General features: G+C 44.3%; 1 protein-coding gene across 1 annotated transcript in view; it reads right to left on the minus strand.

Annotated features, from left to right (window-relative positions):
- Nucleotides 1-2,034: 2,034 nt before the first annotated feature.
- The window catches only part of LOC132461139 (NACHT, LRR and PYD domains-containing protein 12-like), a gene marked incomplete at its 5' end in the record, with an annotated part of 28,053 nt that continues 11,116 nt past the window's right edge, over nt 2,035-18,971 (minus strand). The window contains 8 exons of the mRNA XM_060056185.1: nt 2,035-2,621; nt 3,191-3,237; nt 3,411-3,584; nt 7,542-7,715; nt 15,402-15,575; nt 16,041-16,214; nt 17,303-17,476; nt 18,592-18,765. Coding sequence (XP_059912168.1) covers nt 2,068-2,621; nt 3,191-3,237; nt 3,411-3,584; nt 7,542-7,715; nt 15,402-15,575; nt 16,041-16,214; nt 17,303-17,476; nt 18,592-18,765 — 1,645 coding nt within the window. The remainder of the gene's footprint in view (nt 2,622-3,190; nt 3,238-3,410; nt 3,585-7,541; nt 7,716-15,401; nt 15,576-16,040; nt 16,215-17,302; nt 17,477-18,591; nt 18,766-18,971) is intronic.

Below are 18,971 nucleotides of genomic sequence, written 5' to 3' on the forward strand. Positions count from 1 at the left end.
CCCTCGTAGTAGTAATTCTTGAAGTGGAAATAAAAGCAACTTGCCAGGATAGATCAGAGGGTTGAATAGAAGGTTTATTGAAGGATGTCATACAGCACAGGTACAGACTTAGGTGGGATAGTCTCAGTGTAGGAGGTGAGGAGCAGTCTCCAGACGTGCTCCTTGGCTGTCCATCCCTCTTCTCACCGAACCAAAGGGTTGAGGCCAGTATTATAGGAAAGAAAGCGTGAATAAGAAAATTACAGTCTCCCTTGATAAGGTATATGGCCCTGGCTATGTCCCAGACGACAGGGTTGGTTCGTCCTTGTTGGGACATCACAAATGACAGAATGTTGGAAATAACACCTCGTACAGTAGGAGAGGCACTGGCCTGTTCCTAGACTAAGAGATGTGAACACAGATAGACACTAAAATACACCAACATTCTACATTCCTCCCTCTTGATCATATTAAACGTAGTTTAAAGATCACCATTTAAATGAGAATTCAGTTTAGCTACAGGTAAACAATTAACAATTATATAAATCAACAAAATGAAGCACAAAAGTTAATAGCAAACATAAAAAAGGATTCTCATCATCCACAAGTAAACCAGATGTAGGCTAATTAAAAAATAAAAAACTCATTAGGTTACTCATGATTAAACCAAAACAGATTGAAATGGTAAAATAAAGGAAATGGAGTGTCCAGACACCGCCCTCTGCTGGGCAGTGAAGCTCCACCTTCCTCTGACAGCTCTCACTGTCCCCAGCAGTAAAGTGGTTCTGTTGGTCTGAACAACACTAAAGGGCCCAGAGGAAGGCTTAGCCTTAGAAACGGGGGGAAGTTTGATGCACCAGACCTTACGACGGGGGGGGGGGGCTCTCTAACAAAGCTACCCTGGGGGGGGGCAACAAGACCGGGGCAGTCCCCGGGGGGGTCGGTTGGGGGGCGGTCATCCGGTGAAACACACAGGGAGATAACTTGATGACCACATGGAGCATGATAACAGAAAGGATCAATGGCAGTGCCATCTGGACTATCTGAGAAAACAGAGACCCACCCAGCCCGCTGAGCCATCCCACACATGTACATCAGTCTGTACCCCCCCTCCGATCCTGATCAGGCCAGAGCAGCTCCTGTACAACACAGCAGAGCTCACCTGAGGCCTCTCTATGCCCTCACACATGATTCAAGGGCTTTGCCGCAGTTGAGTCTGAACAGGAGAGCAGTGAGTGAGACCAATTGGTAATTGGTCTCACTGTGTGTGAGATGATGTGTGTATGCGGGCGCATGTGTGTGTAACGTATGCGCACCCTCACCCCCCTCCCTCACCCCTAACCCCCCCCCCCACCCTCACCCCCCCCCATCCGCCCCCTCATGTGTGTGTGCGTGTGTGTGTGTTTGAGATTTGTGCTTCGAGTTTTGCAAAAATGGAACCCCCCCTCTCCCCCCCTCACGCACCCTTTGTGTGTGTGTGTGTGTGTGTGTGTGTGTGTGTGTGTGTGTGTGTGTGTGTGTGTGTGTGTGTGTGTGTGTGTGTGTGTGGGCGCATGTGTGTGTAATGTATGCGCACCCTCACCCCCCTCACCCCTCCCTCACCCCCCCTCACCCTCACCCCCCTCACCCTCACTCCCTCCTCAGCCCCCTCAACCTCAGCCCCCCGCCCCCTCTCCCCCTCCCCTCCCCCAGCCCCTCATGTGTGTGTGTGTGTGTGCACGCGTGAGTGTCAGACTCGGACAAAGAGACAGAGAGAGAGAGAGAGAGAGAGAGAGAGAGAGGGTGAGACAGAGAGAGACAGAGAGAGAGAGAGAGAGAGAGAGAGAGAGAGAGAGAGAGAGAGAGAGAGAGAGAGAGAGAGAGAGAGAGAGAAAGAGAAAGAGAGAGAGAGAGAGAGAGAGTGAGAGATAGAAGGAGAGAGAGAGAGAGAGAGAGAGAGAGAGAGAGAGAGAGAGAGAGACAGAGAGAGAGAGAGAGAGAGATAGACTATAACTTACATGTGTTACTTGCTTACTTGTGTGTGTGTGTGTGTGTGTGTGTGTGTGTGTGTGTGTGTGTGTGTGTGTGTGTGTGTGTGTGTGTGTGTGTCTACAACCGACACAGAGACACTGAGTCACCCTCCCACCATACCCCGACCCCAGGGAGGAGGTCCTCCTGGGTGAAGGAGGACCAGAAGGTGTGGAGGTGTGTCAGTGTGTCTGAGGACCCTCCTCCACTTGGGGACACTCTGTAGAAGGACAGAGAGCCAGCAGGCCGGTCCAGATACACTCCTACTCTGGTGGAGCCAGCGGGGGGGAGAGGGATGACTGTTACTCTACCGTTGTACCAGGCAGAGTAACGATCATCACGACAATAAAGCCTCCAGGACAGGTTGTTCCTTCCAAGCCCGCTGTCCTCACCATCTCCTCTCCTTGTGATTCCTCTGTATGTCACTCCTATATCAACCTGTCCTTTCCTCTCTACCTCCCAGTAACAGCGGCCAGTCAGAGCCTCTCTACCCAACACCTGGGACTGGCAGTCAAATCTCTCTGGGTGTGACGGATACGACTGGTTCTCTCCAACCAGCGTCACCATCCTGTTGTCCTCAGACAGAGAGAGGAGTCCGTTGGCCGTGTTGGGGTCCAGTGTGAGTCCACAGGCATCTGAGGGAGAACCAGACATGATGAGCTGCTGACCACAGAGACACTGGTGAGTGTTCAGATGTTAGTGTTTTCTTATCATCTAATGAGGAGGAACAGCTTCAGACTCCGGCTCCACCCCCCCTCAGCCCCCTCCACCTCACCGCCCCCCTCAGCCCCCTCCCCTTCCCTCTCCCCCCTCAGCCCCCTCCACCTCACCGCCCCCCTCAGCCCCCTCCCCTACCCCCTCCCCCCCTCACCCCCCCCCCTCCCCTCCCCGTCTAATTATTGTTAGTATACCTAAAATACTACAGTCTGAACCCAGATGTTAGCTTCATGATGATTATCATGATTATGCCTGTTAATAATCACAACACTATTAACTATCCAATACATAATATATCAATGTAATACCTGCAGGGTTTTATACCAGCAGGTTTAATTTGATGGTCGACAGTAGTAATATACGTAAGATGCATGATGTCAGCCATCATCTTCATTCCCAGTAGGATCTCATCTCACTTCCTGCTGTGTGGATGGACTGTCCATCTCAATAGTGAGTGTGTGATGTGAGGAATCAAACAGACACTTACACTTCTTAAGAGCTGGTTTCAGCCTCCACGCTCCACCTTGCTCCACACTGGGGGGGAAACAAAGTGAGAGCAGCATGTTGAAACATTCACCTTCATCATCGGCCGTCTCATAACGTTCTACACTACATGAGTTACAGCTGCCTCTTCAAACCACTTCATCTAGCAGCATGAATCCTTGTAGGAGACTTTGTCCCCGAGTGGTGAGCTGTCCTCTCCATACCTGAGAGTGTCCAGTCTCCAGCGTGGATCCTCCAGTCCAGCAGAGAGCAGCGCAGCTCCAGAGTCTCCTGGGTGATTGTAGCTCAGGTCCAGCTCTCTCAGATGGGAGGGGTTGGAGCTCAGCGCTGAGGCCAGAGAAGCACAGCCTTCCTGTGTGACAAGGCAGCCAGATAAGCTACACACACAAACACACACACACACACACACACACACACACACACACACACACACACACACACACACAAACACACATACACACACGTGTAAAGTCCTGTGTTTTTCCAGTCTGCCAACCAGTTTGTGAACATCCTAGACAAGTGGCGGTGCCTTGGTGACGTAGAAGGTCCTTTTATGAAGCACTTCCTGGTCCAGTGAAGGGACCCCGACGGCGAGGTGTGTGTGGATGTATGGAGCTCCTTCTGGCCAGCGGTTGAAGATGGCCAAGAGAAAGCTTCTCACACATAATACGTTAGGTTTTCTAAACCACACCACATTTGGATTGGGACCATTTGCCACAGCGCCACCCGTGGAATAAGGTCTTCCCTGAAACAAGCGGGTATTCAACGGCCACATAATATATCAGTATTGTAGCGCCCCAAGCCCTAGTCTCTATTCCGCTGCTATGTTAAAGGTTGGGTATGGAATTCGCTTTTTTGGCCATTTTTGCAAATGAAATCCTTATCATAACCCACTTACAGCCACTGAGTTAGAAGTACTGACATGAAAATTAAACAAGTCAATCATCTGTGGAACGGGCAGGGCTCGAAAAACTCCAGCCAATGATTTCCAGAGCCAACGAGTTGCATTGGACAGTAAGTACGTCAATCAAACGGTCGTACTGCACTCCCCCTCCCCCGCGCGCGACCCCCTCGTGCAGTACTCGTGACCCAGAGCTCGTGACCTAGAGCAAGCTCCTGTTTGTTGTTATCCTGCGGTAGCTACTGGAACCAGTTAATCCACATTTGGACCTAGCAGTAGAAGACAATTTCCATGGCAGACAAGACGACACCATCCCCATGTTTTTTTTTTAATGTTGCCATGTTGTTTAACGAAAACGCTACGCTAGCCTGGCTCGCTCTCGCGCATCTGTGTTCGCACTCGTGCATGATTGCGCGTCCAGGTACTTGGAATGGGTGGAGTCAGAGTCAGCGTTGAAGGAGAGGGGGTAGGACCATTTGAGTTGTGTATTTTCTAAATCTGCTGGCGTTTCGCAATTCCCGTACCCAACCTTTAATATTCTAATGGTAGCACTCTGGCCATCTGTTTACTAAATAAACGACTGGCTGATAGACTACTTACACGGTGAGAGTAGTTGTCCAATTTCCATGTGTGGATGGACTAAGGAACCAGCAATAGTTCACTCAAAATGCATGATGATGTAGTGGTATCACCCTATAGTCTGTGGGCCAGGACTGATGCAAAGTCAATCCTGGCCAAGCAGCAGAAGTTAAGTGACAACGTGATAACATTACTGGCCTATTTATGGGTGCACTAAACATGCAAGAGTAGTCTAAAGGTGCACTCACACTAGGCCATCTGGCCGTGGCCGTTGGCCGTTTTCACACCTAACCGTGCTCAACTGGCCCCATTGTTCTCTGGCCTGCAGTCACACCAGGCCGTGGCCATTGGCCATCGCAACTGTGGCCTGGCCACGGTAGGCTCTTGTACATACGTCTTCACGTTGTAAAACGTCATCACCAAGCGTCCGCTGCATGGACCATAATAAAGTCATTGATTCGCGGATTCTCCCAAATACATCGGAATTCTTGTGGGTCTTCTCCAACTGTGCCTGAATAGCATCGTCTGCCCAAATGACAGACACTCGACTTCTCTATGGGACAAACGTGAACCAACAGTTGAACCGCTTGACACCAAGTTAACCGTTTAATGGGAAAGAAGGCTCGTCCATGGTCGTCGCATGGACTATACGTCATCAAGCTCAGGTTGCGTAGCCGTGCGTGTGCGCGTGTCGGCTCATTAGCATCTGTACCGTGGCGGCCCGTACCGTAGCAGCACACCTCTCCCAAGTGGCCAAATTGGCCTGGCCAGACTGGCCACACTCACACTGGCAGATTTGAGCACGGTTAGGAGTGAAAACGACCACGGCCAGATGGCCTAGTGTGAGTGCACCCTTAATGTCACTGCTTATAACACAGGGCGCTTTAAGACATTTAGAGTATCCCCACTTCTCCCGGCACCACTACACCACATCTTACAGCTGTTGAAATACAGCTGGGGTCATATTTATAACCGTTGCGTACGCACAAAACGGGGCTGAAATTGGCGTACGTGACTTTCCATGCCAAGGTTGTGATCTATAAAAAAACAACTTGACGGGAAAATGTGTGCAGCCCTAAGCAAACTCTGACCCATGCGTACGCACAGTTTGGAGGAAAAGGAGAATTGGCGACTCAGATGGTGTGGTGGTGAACTGAAGTCAGACCGAAGAATTGTAGAGTGAGAAGAACGATTATGTTTTATCATCGCCCTTCATAAATTTTATTTCAACCCGTATCATGCGTTAAATCTATGTAATCAGAATAATTTAAGTCAACTGCGTTATTTCTCAGTTATAACTCCAGAAACATCTCCTTAGAATAGAAATAAAAAAATATTCTCTATATTTAATCCCGTCACTCCATACTGTCCACTGACGGCGCGACAGCATGGAATAAAGCATCTGTCCAACATGTGTCAATAACGTAATATTTTTAGGTGACAGTGTAAACACATAATCAAATGTCAATTAAATTAAGTGTGGAAAACTAAGCCACACACAATCAGGTATTAAAAAGGGGTTATGTTCAAGAACATTTTACGTGGGTGATTACAAACTGATTATCCAAGTTGTTCTCGGTCAGTCTTATTACCGTAACCCTATAAATACAGAGGTGAGCGCCGTGGTAATGCTGCACCATATGGAACTTCTGGCGGACCATGCAAATGGAAGGATTCGGAGGGAGAGGGTCTTTAGGGACCATAACGATTTATTGGTAGGCTACATAAAAATATGTAACTTTATGTCAGACCACTTCTTTTTTAATTCTGGGACTGTGCGCTCCGTGCTACTGACAGAGTTCACTGCTGCAGCAACATGTTGCCTCTCACTCTGCTTTTTGTTGTTGGCGATCCCAATCCCGTGACCGCCGAACAAAACTAATTTTCGGGCCTCCTTCTCACCCACAAGTATCTCCACTTCAACCTCCGTGAAATTTCGCTTTTTTTGCTTTTCTCAGTACTTCTGCCATTGTTTCCGACAAGACATAATACTTGCATCTGAGTCTGTTTTATATGCAGATCGCATTCATGAGGTCATTTGCATTGACCATTTATGGTTAAAAAGGGGCGTGTACAGGGCGGAACGTGAAGCTGATTCAGCTGAGCTCACTTGTAGACACTCTGTGATTTATAAAGAAAAGATTGCGTACGGTGTACGTACGCAGGGTTTTATAAATCGGAATATTTTTTGGCGCACGCAAAACTTGGCTTTTGGGCGTACGTACACTTTTAGTAACGATCCCACGCACAGTTTTATAAATGAGACCCCTGGACTTTACTTTCAATTAACAAGTATTAGACCTTGGATTTCCTTATTTATTAGTTCAGAATTTGTCTCTTCATTGGGTACACAATATAGCAATGTTATTCTGTATCCTATAAATATTTGTGAAGAAAGAATTATAAATTAAGAAAATTAGTTCTCGATGTAGTAAGCTTTAAGACACTTTTTGTGTGACAATTGTGTGACAATCTTTTTTTTTATATCTTTCCAGAGACCCTCCAAATTTTTCCGGTTGAGGCTTTCAGGGGGTCTGAGGTGTCCAGCTAGGGATAAGACCCTCCCAAGACCCCCTGTACTTCACCCTGCTCTAAACCTTCACGTCCCGTACACAGGGTACAGTAGGGGGGCAATATTATTATATTATAATATATTATATTATAAAGGTTGCAGGCAAATGGATGCATTAGAATATCCACCTACACAACAAGATGTAGGTGGATATCTGCCATGGTACCAAAGTCATGGATGTGGTCATCACAGGTACTGTGTTATAAGCTGAGTTATATACAGTAACTGTCCTCTGATGTGGAACTTTGTGATGTAATTGTTTGACCATTGAGTAAAACTGACCTGAGAGTTTCCAGTGTGCAGTGTGGACTCCCAAGTCCAGCAGAGAGCAGCTTCACTCCTGAATCCTGCAGATCATTGGTACTCATGTCCAGCTCTCTCAGACTAGAGGAGTTGGAGCTAAGAACTGAGGCCAGAGCTTCACAGCATCTCTCTGACAGATGACACCCATTCAGCCTTCACACAAACAATAAACACAACATGTTATACTGTGATACATTTTTTATTTGAAATTTGTCATGAGACATGTTTTATCAGTTTAACTAATAAGCAATGCAGTAGATCTTTAAAATATGACTTGCTTAGAGGTCAGATAACTAAAGACTTAAAATAACTCCTGAAATGTCCCTAAAAAGAGCCAGTTCTGACTTCTGGTATGCCAAACAGACGATAGGTAGCAAACAAGAGGTGCTCCCGGCTAATTGCGCAAAAAAACGGAAAAAAAACCCTAAAGCTACAACTCGAACTTTGAATATTATAGTTCATGAGTACTTTTCAAAGTGGAAATGGAAAATAGAAAAAGAAGAAGCTGGAGAAACATTAGGGAAATATGCACAATGAGGTAGAAGGCGAACAGGTACTCTGGGCTAGCGCAGAGGATGCTAGCAATGTCGACCTACCTAGCTGGATGTCTGAGCTACAGGCTAGCTTACAGGCTGGTTTGGACAAGATACAGGCTATAATGGATATAGCCCAGCACAGAATCGACACAAAATTGGCAAGCAAGTGGAGGAGATGAACTAAGGGATGGATAGCCTCTGAGAGAAAATTTATAGAAAATTTGTGTCCGTGGACGTTGACATGCGGGCACAAAAGAAAGAAATTGAGATCCTAGAAGAACGTACAGTTGAGGAGTGGACTACCGAGGTATAGAACATTCTCACTACTTCACTCGAACAACAAAGTAGGCTAAGAGAAATTAACCGACTTGGAAGGGAGGTCAAGGAGAAGCAATATTCATCTGGGGGCTGAAGGAAGGGGTTGAGGGAGGCTCAGTTGCTGAATACGTGGATGAATTAATTCACGAGGAGCTGGGAATGTCTGAGGATATTGAATTGGATATTCAAAGGGCACACAGAGCATTAACACCGAAACCACAACCAAACAAGCCCTCAAGAGCGATTATAGTCAACATTTTCAGGTTGGAGGTTAAAGAGAACGTCCTCAAGACGGCCTGGAGATCGACGCTGGAAGTTGAGGGACACAGAGTGAGTTTTGATCAGGGCTACACAGCAGAAGTGGCGGCTAAACGTCTGAGACATGCGGGTATCAAAACAAATTCTAAAAGAGAGGGGGATTTTGTTCCAATCCCCAAGGGACACACTGAGAGTTCACTGGACCGAAGGAGTCAAAGTATACAACAGTGCTCAGGATGCGGCGAGGGCGATGCGGTAGAGAGGATGGAAGGTCCCAGACCCGGGAGGGGAGAGATCGATAGCGCTGCAGAGACTTGAGGCAGCGCGCAAGTGGACCAAACTCAGGAGATGAGCGTACGGGGGAGAATAAAGGACGTGAAGCGCCAAAATGACCGATAAGTAAAGAGCACGGAAACCAACACAGATTTTACTTTAGAACTTTTTAATGAAGCCTATTGTTTCGTGGCTTGACGGTCCTTTCGAAACACTGCAGTGAGGGGATCCTTTACAAAAGCATAAGCTGACGGACTTATAGGATCACTTGTGGCAAATGTATATTTATGCCAAGGGTTAAAATAATGCATGTAAAATGTACACAAAGCTCTCGGCCGGGAGCTCTGGAATTTAGATGTTGGACACTTGGGGCTCTCTTTTGACGGTCTGAAACGCAAGTGAGAGGCTTCCGTTTGCAGTACAGTTTCAGCTTACTTACTTGGTAAATTGTCATGTTTTACTTAGTAACGTTGCAGAACGTATATGCTACAAGTTTGTGTTGATTGCATGGAAAAGGGAATAACCAGTTACAAATTATATGGTAAGAGCCTGGTAATACCATGGAAACAAACAAGGCTTCCTTTTACAGTACAGTTTCAGCTTACTTACTGGGTAAATTGTCATGTTTTCCTTAATAACGTTGCAGAACATATATGGTACAAGTTCAACTTTACTGCATGGACATTGGAATAATCTATTACAAAGGATATAGTAAGAACACGGTAATACAATGGAAACAAACAAGGCTTCATGCTCAGTATTTAAGAAGATGTACCATGACACTAGAGGAAAGCTGTTCCTGCGGTGGTTGTTACCAGGTAAGTATTGCTGTAATTTATCAACTTAAATAAATTAAATTCCATAGTTTCTATGGTAAATAAAATGAAAATGAATTGGCTGCCTAGTTTCCTAGGAAGTACACAATTATATCTGAGTTATTACCAACCTAAAACAGTTACAACTACACAGTACTTAGTTGAGTTGGTGGGTAATAGTGGAGGTTTTTCTTTGTACTTCAGCTGTAATTCCTATGTATTTACCTAATTATTACCAGTGGTAATCACCCAATAATATAATTGGGTTACTATATATTTACCGGGTAAATACCTTGTAATTAAGGGACTGTAAAAGGAAGGGTTACCGAGATAGTAGTCTCTCAAAGCCTGACCAAACTACAGCAAGTAGAATGGTCTGGAACCACGCTACCTCGAGCCGTCTATCCGTGGAGAAACTGGGCGGGCCTGTTTTTATTTCTTTAAACCAATCACAATCGTCTAGGGCGGGGCTAAGCCCGGGAAGCAGCAGCGGTGTCCATGTAAAATAGTGCTGGGGGGAAATGCCAGCAACCGGAAGGGGAGGAGTAGCGGTGAAATCCGACGCTAGGCAATAGGCGCCTCCGTTCAGCCAGACTACCGAGATAGGCATACACTAGATATGGACTACACACACTATTCACTTCAACACTCAAACTATACAGGTGTTGAGATAGGTGTTACAGACTTGTCTGACCATAGTGCAGTATATATGACGGTGAATCTATCTGGTAGGAGAAAGAACACAGTCTGGACGTATACCGAATAATAAGTACTTAGTGAAAGAAATAAAGGAAGATATGACCAGATATAGAGAAGAAAATGACAATGGAGAAGTAAACCCTATAATTCTGTGTGACGCTCTGAAGGTAGTAATAAGGGGGAAACTCAAAGCACGAACTGCACACCTTAAAAGGACTAAACTGGAACTGTATCAAAACTTAACTGGGCAACTAAAAGAGTTTGAAAAACAACATAAAAACACAAATGACCCGGAGGCACTTGCGAAGGTCAAAGAAACTAGAAGTAAGATGGATAAGATACAATTGACAGAGGTGGAGAAAAAAGTGAGGTTTGTAAAGCAGGCGTACTATGAAGGGGGACCAAAAGCAAATACATTATTGGCCAGAAGGATTAGGGTACAACAAATATCAAGCACTATTCATAAGATTAGGAACCCGAAAACAAATGAGTTAAATCAAAGAGCCAGAGGAAACAGAGGGAGCATTTGAGGAATATTATAGGACACTATACACACAACCTGCTGCAGCAGATGAAGAGAATATCAAGACATTCCTAGAGGGGCTAGGCTTACCATCGATAGGGGAAGGGCAGAATCAATTCTTCAACTCAGATATTACGGAGGAAGAGGTGGGGAATGCAATTAGTAGAACGAGAAATAGTAAATCACCAGGTAGTGATGGATTCCCAATCGGAATTCTATAAAGTATTTAGGCAGGAACTTAACCCCTTCATGTTAGCATCATTTAGATACTGAGGGCAAAACTCCCCCATCCTGGAAAGAGGCTATTATTTCTATAACACCTAAAGAAGGCAGGGATACAGAACAGTGCAGTAGCTATAGTTCGATATCCATGCTTCATTTTGAGTATAAGGTCTATACTTCAATTATCTCAAAAAGATTTGAGTCATTCATGCCCGATATTATAGATGAAGACCAGACAGGTTAAATAAAAGGAAGGCAGAAACAGGTAGGGATGGGAATTGATAAGAATTTCACGATTCCGATTCCGATTCTGCTTATCGATCCGATTCCTTATCGATTCTCTTATCGATTCTCATTGGGTGAGAAAATAAGTATAAATGTGTTTGTTTGTATTAAATCTCTTTAATATCTGATCAGAAGTGCTTCTAGTATTAGGAAATTGTACATTTTCAAATCAATTGGTCTAGACGAAAAAATATATAAAAATATATGCCATCATTATGTGCCATACAACTAAAAACACAGACTGAAAACAGCCAAGTAAGAGCTTGTGCCTTTTGGAATGCTAACAGTGCTCATTTGCATTAAACTTGTAACAAAATTCAACTGACATAAACAAAATGAAGCATTGATTAGACAGAGATTTATTAGATGGGCCTACCTATTAAACCGTTGGAACACACAAGACCGGAAACCATAGCAATGCCGGTAAACAAATCCCGAGAAGCCCAATCCCTATGAGAGCTCCCCGCGCTACGGCCATCCGGAGGCGACAGAGCTGTTGGCCGTGATATTATATATACAATTATAATATATTATATACTATTAGAGCTCCGGGAGTCGCAAACTGCAACAATCACTTTCTCCTCCATGCCGCAGTCACCCCGGACTGCACTGCACTGAGTTTGACGGCTGAACGCTGATTGGCTGTTACGTTACACATGTCACTCAGTTATCACGCTGTTGAACGCTGATTGGCTGTCATCATGACAAAAACTTGTCGGTTTTCTCCCGCGAAAATTTCGCCCTTATACGCGTCTCTACGTTCACTTTGTATGGGATCTTGTCGCCCCGTCGCGTTTGGTGTGAACACACAATGCGATTCTTCCTCGGCGGCGCCATGTTTGCTGCGTTCTGAACCAAAACAAAAGCAGCGTGTGTGTGACGTCATGACGCATTTGCCGCGACCGGAACCGATAAGCGGAATCGTTAAGCAGGCTTGCTAATGATTCCAAGGAATCGGTTGACTCGGAACCGGTTCTGAACAAGAACCGGTTCTCGATTCCCATCCCTAGAAACAGGACAATATAAGGAGGACAATTCACATAGTGGAGGAAGTTAAAAGGAGGGGAAAGAGTGTGGTCTTAGTGAGTTTGGACGCGGAAAAGGTATTTGATTGTATAGGGTGGACCTACCTGTATAAAGTCCTAGAAAAATGTGGCTTCAATGGGGACTCTATCAACACAGCACGCGCAAACGCATACATACACCGCAAGCACGCACATGCACACCGCATACACACATCGCAAACAAGCACGAATATACATTGAAACACACACACACACACGTTGTCATGATCCGCCACTGGTTTTCTCATTCACCTGCCTGCCACCCTGATCACTCCCAATTAACCCAACCTCCTTCACCTGTGTTTCCCCTATATCAGTCCTTTCCTCCCAAACATTCCCTGCCAGATTATCTCTTGTGTTTCACAGTGCTTTCCCGCGATTCAAATCCTGACCTACCACCGATCCTGCCTGCTCTCTGATCCCTGCCTGTCTGACTCTTCTGCCGGTTCCTGATCCCCGCCTGTCTGACTATTCTCCCGGTTCCTGATCCCTGCCTGTCTGACTCTTCTGCCAGTCTCTGATCCCCGCCTGTCTGACTATTCTGCTGGTTCCTGATCCCCGCCTGTCTGACTATTCTGCCGGTTCCAGATCCCTGCCTGTCTGACTATCCTGCCTGCCGATCCTGTATCCAAAAAACTATTGACACTGTTCCACGCTCGTCGCCAGTCTGTGCACTTGGGTTCAGCCAAACGCTCACGTTACACACGTAAAGATAAAGGCAGCGACACATTCACGGAAGCGCACACACACTCATGCACACACACATGCACGCGCACACACCGTACGTCAAGACAAAGGCAGCGACACACTCAATGTTGTGTTATTATACATAATGGCTCAGCCATCGACACACGAGCAGGTAATGTCACACACGCACACACCACAGTGACACTCAAACAGGTAAAGACGTTATGCTTTTAAACATAATGGCTCCATCATCGACACACACGCAGGTAAGAACGTGCACGCACACACATCGCAGCGACACTAGCCCAGGTAAGACAATATGTTTTTAAACATAACTGCTCCGCCATCGCCCAGGTAAGAACACACACGCACACACCAAAAGCGACGTACTCGCCCAGGTAAGAAATACTCGCACACAACACAGCAACACACTCGCCCAGGTAAGAAATTATGTTTTTATACATAATTGCTCCGCCGTCGACAAACTCTCCCAGGTAACACGTTCTGTCTATAGACTGTAGAAATTGTGATAAAAGAAAGGAAGAGAACTTTTCTCGTTCATTTTGTCGTATAAAAAAACGTTAGATTCAAACATTGCACAGTCCAGCATATCAACACATAAGTCACGTGATCTTAAGGAAAGTGTCCCAGTGTCCCAACGAAAACATGTCAATAACACATTATGGTGAATTATGTATATAGAGTCCACCACACGGCAACACTTTGTTGCTCAAATGTAATATTACCCGCCACCTTGAGCCTCCCGAAATGTCTTTACACTCCTCCCCCTTGCGGACTGTTTTAGTTGTATTATTTTTCTTATGTTTTGTGTGTATGCTATGCGTGACTGTAGGCTATTGCTGCCTGTATTGGCCAGGACACTGGAAAAGATGTTTAATCTCAATGATGATTATTATTTTCAATTAACCAACAGTAGTTGCCTTGCATTTTTAAATGTGAATGCACATTTTTTATCCCTGATTAACAGTAAAAGCTATTTAATAATTGATTTGCATGCATAGTATACTACACTTTCCACTTTCCCCTACCATAAATTGACTAATTTCATAATGTAATCAAATGCTCACACACTAGCTGCTTTCAGACAAACGTGTAAGTCCTGATATTCTCCTGATGGGCCGTATGTGTGAGCAACATATCCTGACATTTGTACCCTGAAAATCTCCTGAATAATAATACCCCAGGTAGTATTTTCTCCGTAGGAAATGTAAATTACCTTATACGTGAATGGGTTAGAAAGTCTGCATTTCTCACACCACTTCAGTGGGCGTGTTGATGACGCTTCTGCATGTCATTGAGTGGCCCCCTAAATGATGATCAACCTGTTGCCTTTTGATCGCTCATGGTTAAAAAATATATAAATGTTGCCACTGCTTTTAAGAGTCATTTGTGGTGAACGAATGTTATACGTTGTAAAATTATAGGCTAAATGTGATTATATTATGTGCTCAAAAATTTGAGGCATTATCGACTGGGATTTCAACATCATTGCGATGGGTTTAATTACAACTAGAGGTTGAGCGCGTGCAATGCACGTGCGAAAACTCAAGTATCTGATAAAAGCTCTGCTGGCAGCCAGCAAGAAAACTATAACGAGAGCATGGTACAAAGCCGATCCACCAACAAAGAAGCAATGGCTCGCTGTAGTGGAAGAAATATACGACATGGAAAGATTCACGTACATGTTTAGGGTCCAGGAGCGGAAGTTAGAATCGAGATGGGAAAAATGGGTTGAATATAAAAGAAAAGTGAACCACAGCACACATTAGGAAGCTCGAAATCAGATCATGATTTTGCATGGGAGAAGGCTCACATGTCACTGTTAGAGAGCTTGGGATCGAGATAATGGAGGAAGAATGGTACAACGTGTGCCATTCTTCAATCAGCAGCTGGTTATCGTTAGATTGAGGTCGAAGACCTTTATTAGACGTGAGAATGTCCTTGGTCACGAACCATCCATCTGTGTCCATCCTCACGTCTAATAAAGGGGTGCGACCACATTTGTTAGGGTGCCACAAAATAAAAATTTTAGTGGCACCAGTAGAAAATGTCTTGAGACTGAGAGGACATATTTTACTTAACTTAGGACTGTTAACTTCCTCTGATGTGGAACTCTTTGACCATTGAGTAAAACTGACCTGAGAGTTTCCAGTCTACAGTGTGGACTCCCCAGTCCAGCAGAGAGCAGCTTCACTCCTGAATCCTGCAGATCATTGGTACTCAGGTCCAGCTCTCTCAGACTAGCGGAGTTGGAGCTAAGAAGAGAGGCCAGAGCTTCACAGCTTCTCTCTGACAGCTGACAGCGATGCAGCCTTCACACGCAATAAAAATAACATGTTAGGTACTGTGTGTAATGTTCTATTTGTAATTTGTTAGTAGATATCTTTTATTATTTGACTAAATGTGTGTAAAGCAGATTTTCAAAATATGACTTATTTAGAGGTCAAATAACTAAAGCTCCTGAAAATGTCCATAAAATGCCAAGTTCTAAGAAGAATCTGATATGAATCTGTTCACATGAATAGACACAGATGGACACAGATGGATGGTTCGTGAGCAAGAACATTCTCACGTCTAATAAAGGTCTTCGACCACAATTGTTAGGGTGCCATCGAATTAAAAAGTAATTGGCACCAGTAGAAGACGTGTCTTGAGCCCTGAGAGGACATATGCAAATTATTTATTTAGACCAGTTAATTTCCTTGAGGTAAATCTGTTCAATGTCCTCTGATGTAGAACTTGTGGTGGAACCGTTTGAGATATTGAGTATAACTGACCTGAGAGTTTCCAGTGTATAGTGTGGACTCCCCAGTCCAGCAGAGAGTAGCTTCACTCCTGAATCCTCCAAATCATCGGTACTCAGGTCCAACTCTCTCAGACTAGAGGAGTTGGAGCTGAGAACTGAGGCCAGAGCTTCACAGCATCTCTCTGACAGATTACAGCGATTCAGCCTTAAAATAAACAGCAAACATAACATTTTAGGAACTGTGATTAATTTTTTTATTGAAATTTGTCATAAGAAATGGTTTATTAGTTTACCTAAATGTCAATACAGTAGATCTTTAAAATATTACTTACTTAGAGGTCAGATAACTAAAGATTTTATATAACTCCTTAAAATGTCCCTAAAAAGAGCCAGTTCTAAGAAGAATCAGTTATTTAACTTTTCTAAAGAATTCTAAAGTCCACCCTACTGTCTGACTACATGGTTCTGAGTAGAATAGTAATGTAATAAAACATACACCTTGTACCATCATTAACCAACTGAATCCGACATACACCTTTTTCTTCTCATGGCAACACAACTAGGGTGAGATGGAGGTCTTGTGTTTGATAAGATGAGTGGTAATGGCGCTGCGATGCACGCAGACTGCCAAGGTCTAGTTCAGTGCTGAGTTAAAGCACGGCTGTATTGCGGCCACGGTGTGATTGCTCTATTAGGAGACACGACCCACTTAAGTTCCCATGAAGACACTCTGCTTTTATCAGAAAACGAAAACACTTTATGCAAAGTTTCAATGAAATGTCACAGCACCACTAGCGTTATTGAAGAGCATGTGAAGAAATGCACTATTCGGGATGAGTATATTATCTAATCAACAGCTGGTTTTCAGTAGGTATTTGATTGACGAGGAGGAGGAGGAGGAGGAGGAGGAGGAGTAGTAGGAGGAGGATGAAGACTTGGTTGGTGAGGAAAGAGATGTCGAGGCGCTGGCGGTTAAAACAGAAAAGTACCCCCTATGTAATCAAAACATTAACAACTTATTAAAAGTGAGTGTATCTGTTCACATTAATGGACAGAGATGGATGGTACATGACCAATGACATTCCCACGTCTAATAAAGAGCTGCAACCACCTTTTTTAGGGTGCCACCAAATTAAAAAGTAATTGGCACCAGTAGAAAATGTGTCTCGAGCCCTTAGAGGACATATTCTATGTATTTATTTAGACCTGTTAATTTTCTGGAGGTAAATCTGTCCAATGTCCTCTGATGTAGAACGTGTGGTGTAACTGTTTGAGATATTGAGTGAAACTGACCTGAGAGTTTCCAGTGTACAGTGTGGACTCCCCATTCCAGCAGAGAGCAGCTTCACTCCTGAAGCCTGCAGATCATTGGTACTCAGGTCCAGCTCTCTCAGACTAGAGGAGTTGGAGCTGAGAACTGAGGCCAGAGCTTCACAGCATCTCTCTGACAGATTACAGCAATTCAGCCTTCACACAAACAGCAAACACAACATGTTAGGAACTGCGATTATTTTTTGTTTTTAAATTTGTCATAAGACATGTTTTATTAGTTTAACTAAATGTCAATACATTAGATCTTTAAAATATGACTTACTTAGAGGTCAGAGAACTAAAGATTTAAAATAACTTCTGAAAATGTCCCTAAAAAGAACCAGTTCTAAGAAGAATCCATTATTTAACTTTATTAAACAACTCTAAAGTCCACCTGCTGTCTGACTACATGGTTCTGAGTAGAACAGGAATGTAATAAAACATACACCTTATACCATCATTAACAAACGGAATACAACTTACACCTTTTACTCTCATGGCAACACAAATAGAGTGAGATGGAGGTCTTGTGTTTGATAAGATGAGAAGTAATGGCACTGCGATGCGCGAAGACTGCCAAGGTTTAGTTCAGTGCTGAGTTAAAGTGCGGCTGTATTGGGGCGCTGGTGTGATCGCTCTATTAGGATACAGGACCCACTTGAGTTCCTATGAAGACACTCTGCTTTGATCAGAAAACGAAAACACTGGTTTGTAATTTGTGCAAAGTTTCAATGAAATGTCACAGCAGCACTTGCGCTTTTCAAGAGCATGTGAAGGAATGCACCATTCTGGATTTCTCAGAGAAGATGAATCCTTATTGGAGTATATTATCCAATCAGCAGCTGGTTATTATTAGTAGGTATTTGATTGAGGAGAAGGAGGAGGAGGAGGAGGAGGAGGAGGAGGATGAAGAGTTTGTTGGGGAGGAAAGAGATGTCAAGGCGCTGGCGGTAAAAACAGAAAAAGACCCCCTATGCTATCAAAACATTAACAACTCATTAAAATTGAGTGAATCTGTTCAAATGAATGGACACAGATGGATGTTACATGACCAAGGACATTCTCACGTCTAATAAAGGGCTGCGACCACATTTGTTAGGGTGCCACCAATTAAAAAGTAATTGGCACCAGTAGAAAATGTGTCTTGAGCCCTGAGAGGACATATTCTACTCATTTATTTAGACCTGTTAACATTCTGTAGGTAAATCTGTTCAATGTCCTCCGATGTAGAAGTTGTGGTGTAACTGTTTGAGATATTGAGTAAAACTGACCTGAGAGTTTCCAGTGTACAGTGTGGACTTCCCAGTCCAGCAGAGAGCAGCCTCACTCCTGAATCCTGCAGATCATTGGTACTCAGGTCCAGCTCTCTCAGACTAGAGGAGTTGGAGCTGAGAACTGAGGCCAGAGCTTCACAGCATCTCTCTGACAGATGACAGCCATCAAGCCTTCACAAAAAAAATAAACACAACATGTTAGGAACTGTGATTATTTCTTATTTGGCAATTTGTCATAAGACATGTTTTATTCGTTTAACTAAATGTCAATACAGTAGATCATAAAAGTAGGACTAACTTAGAGGTCAGATAACTAAAGATTTAACTTAACTCCTGAAAATGTCCCTTAAAAGAGCCAGTTCTAAGAAGAATCCGTT

This window comes from Gadus macrocephalus, chromosome 7, assembly GCF_031168955.1.
Source record: "Gadus macrocephalus chromosome 7, ASM3116895v1".
NCBI classification, from domain to species: Eukaryota; Metazoa; Chordata; class Actinopteri; order Gadiformes; family Gadidae; genus Gadus; species Gadus macrocephalus.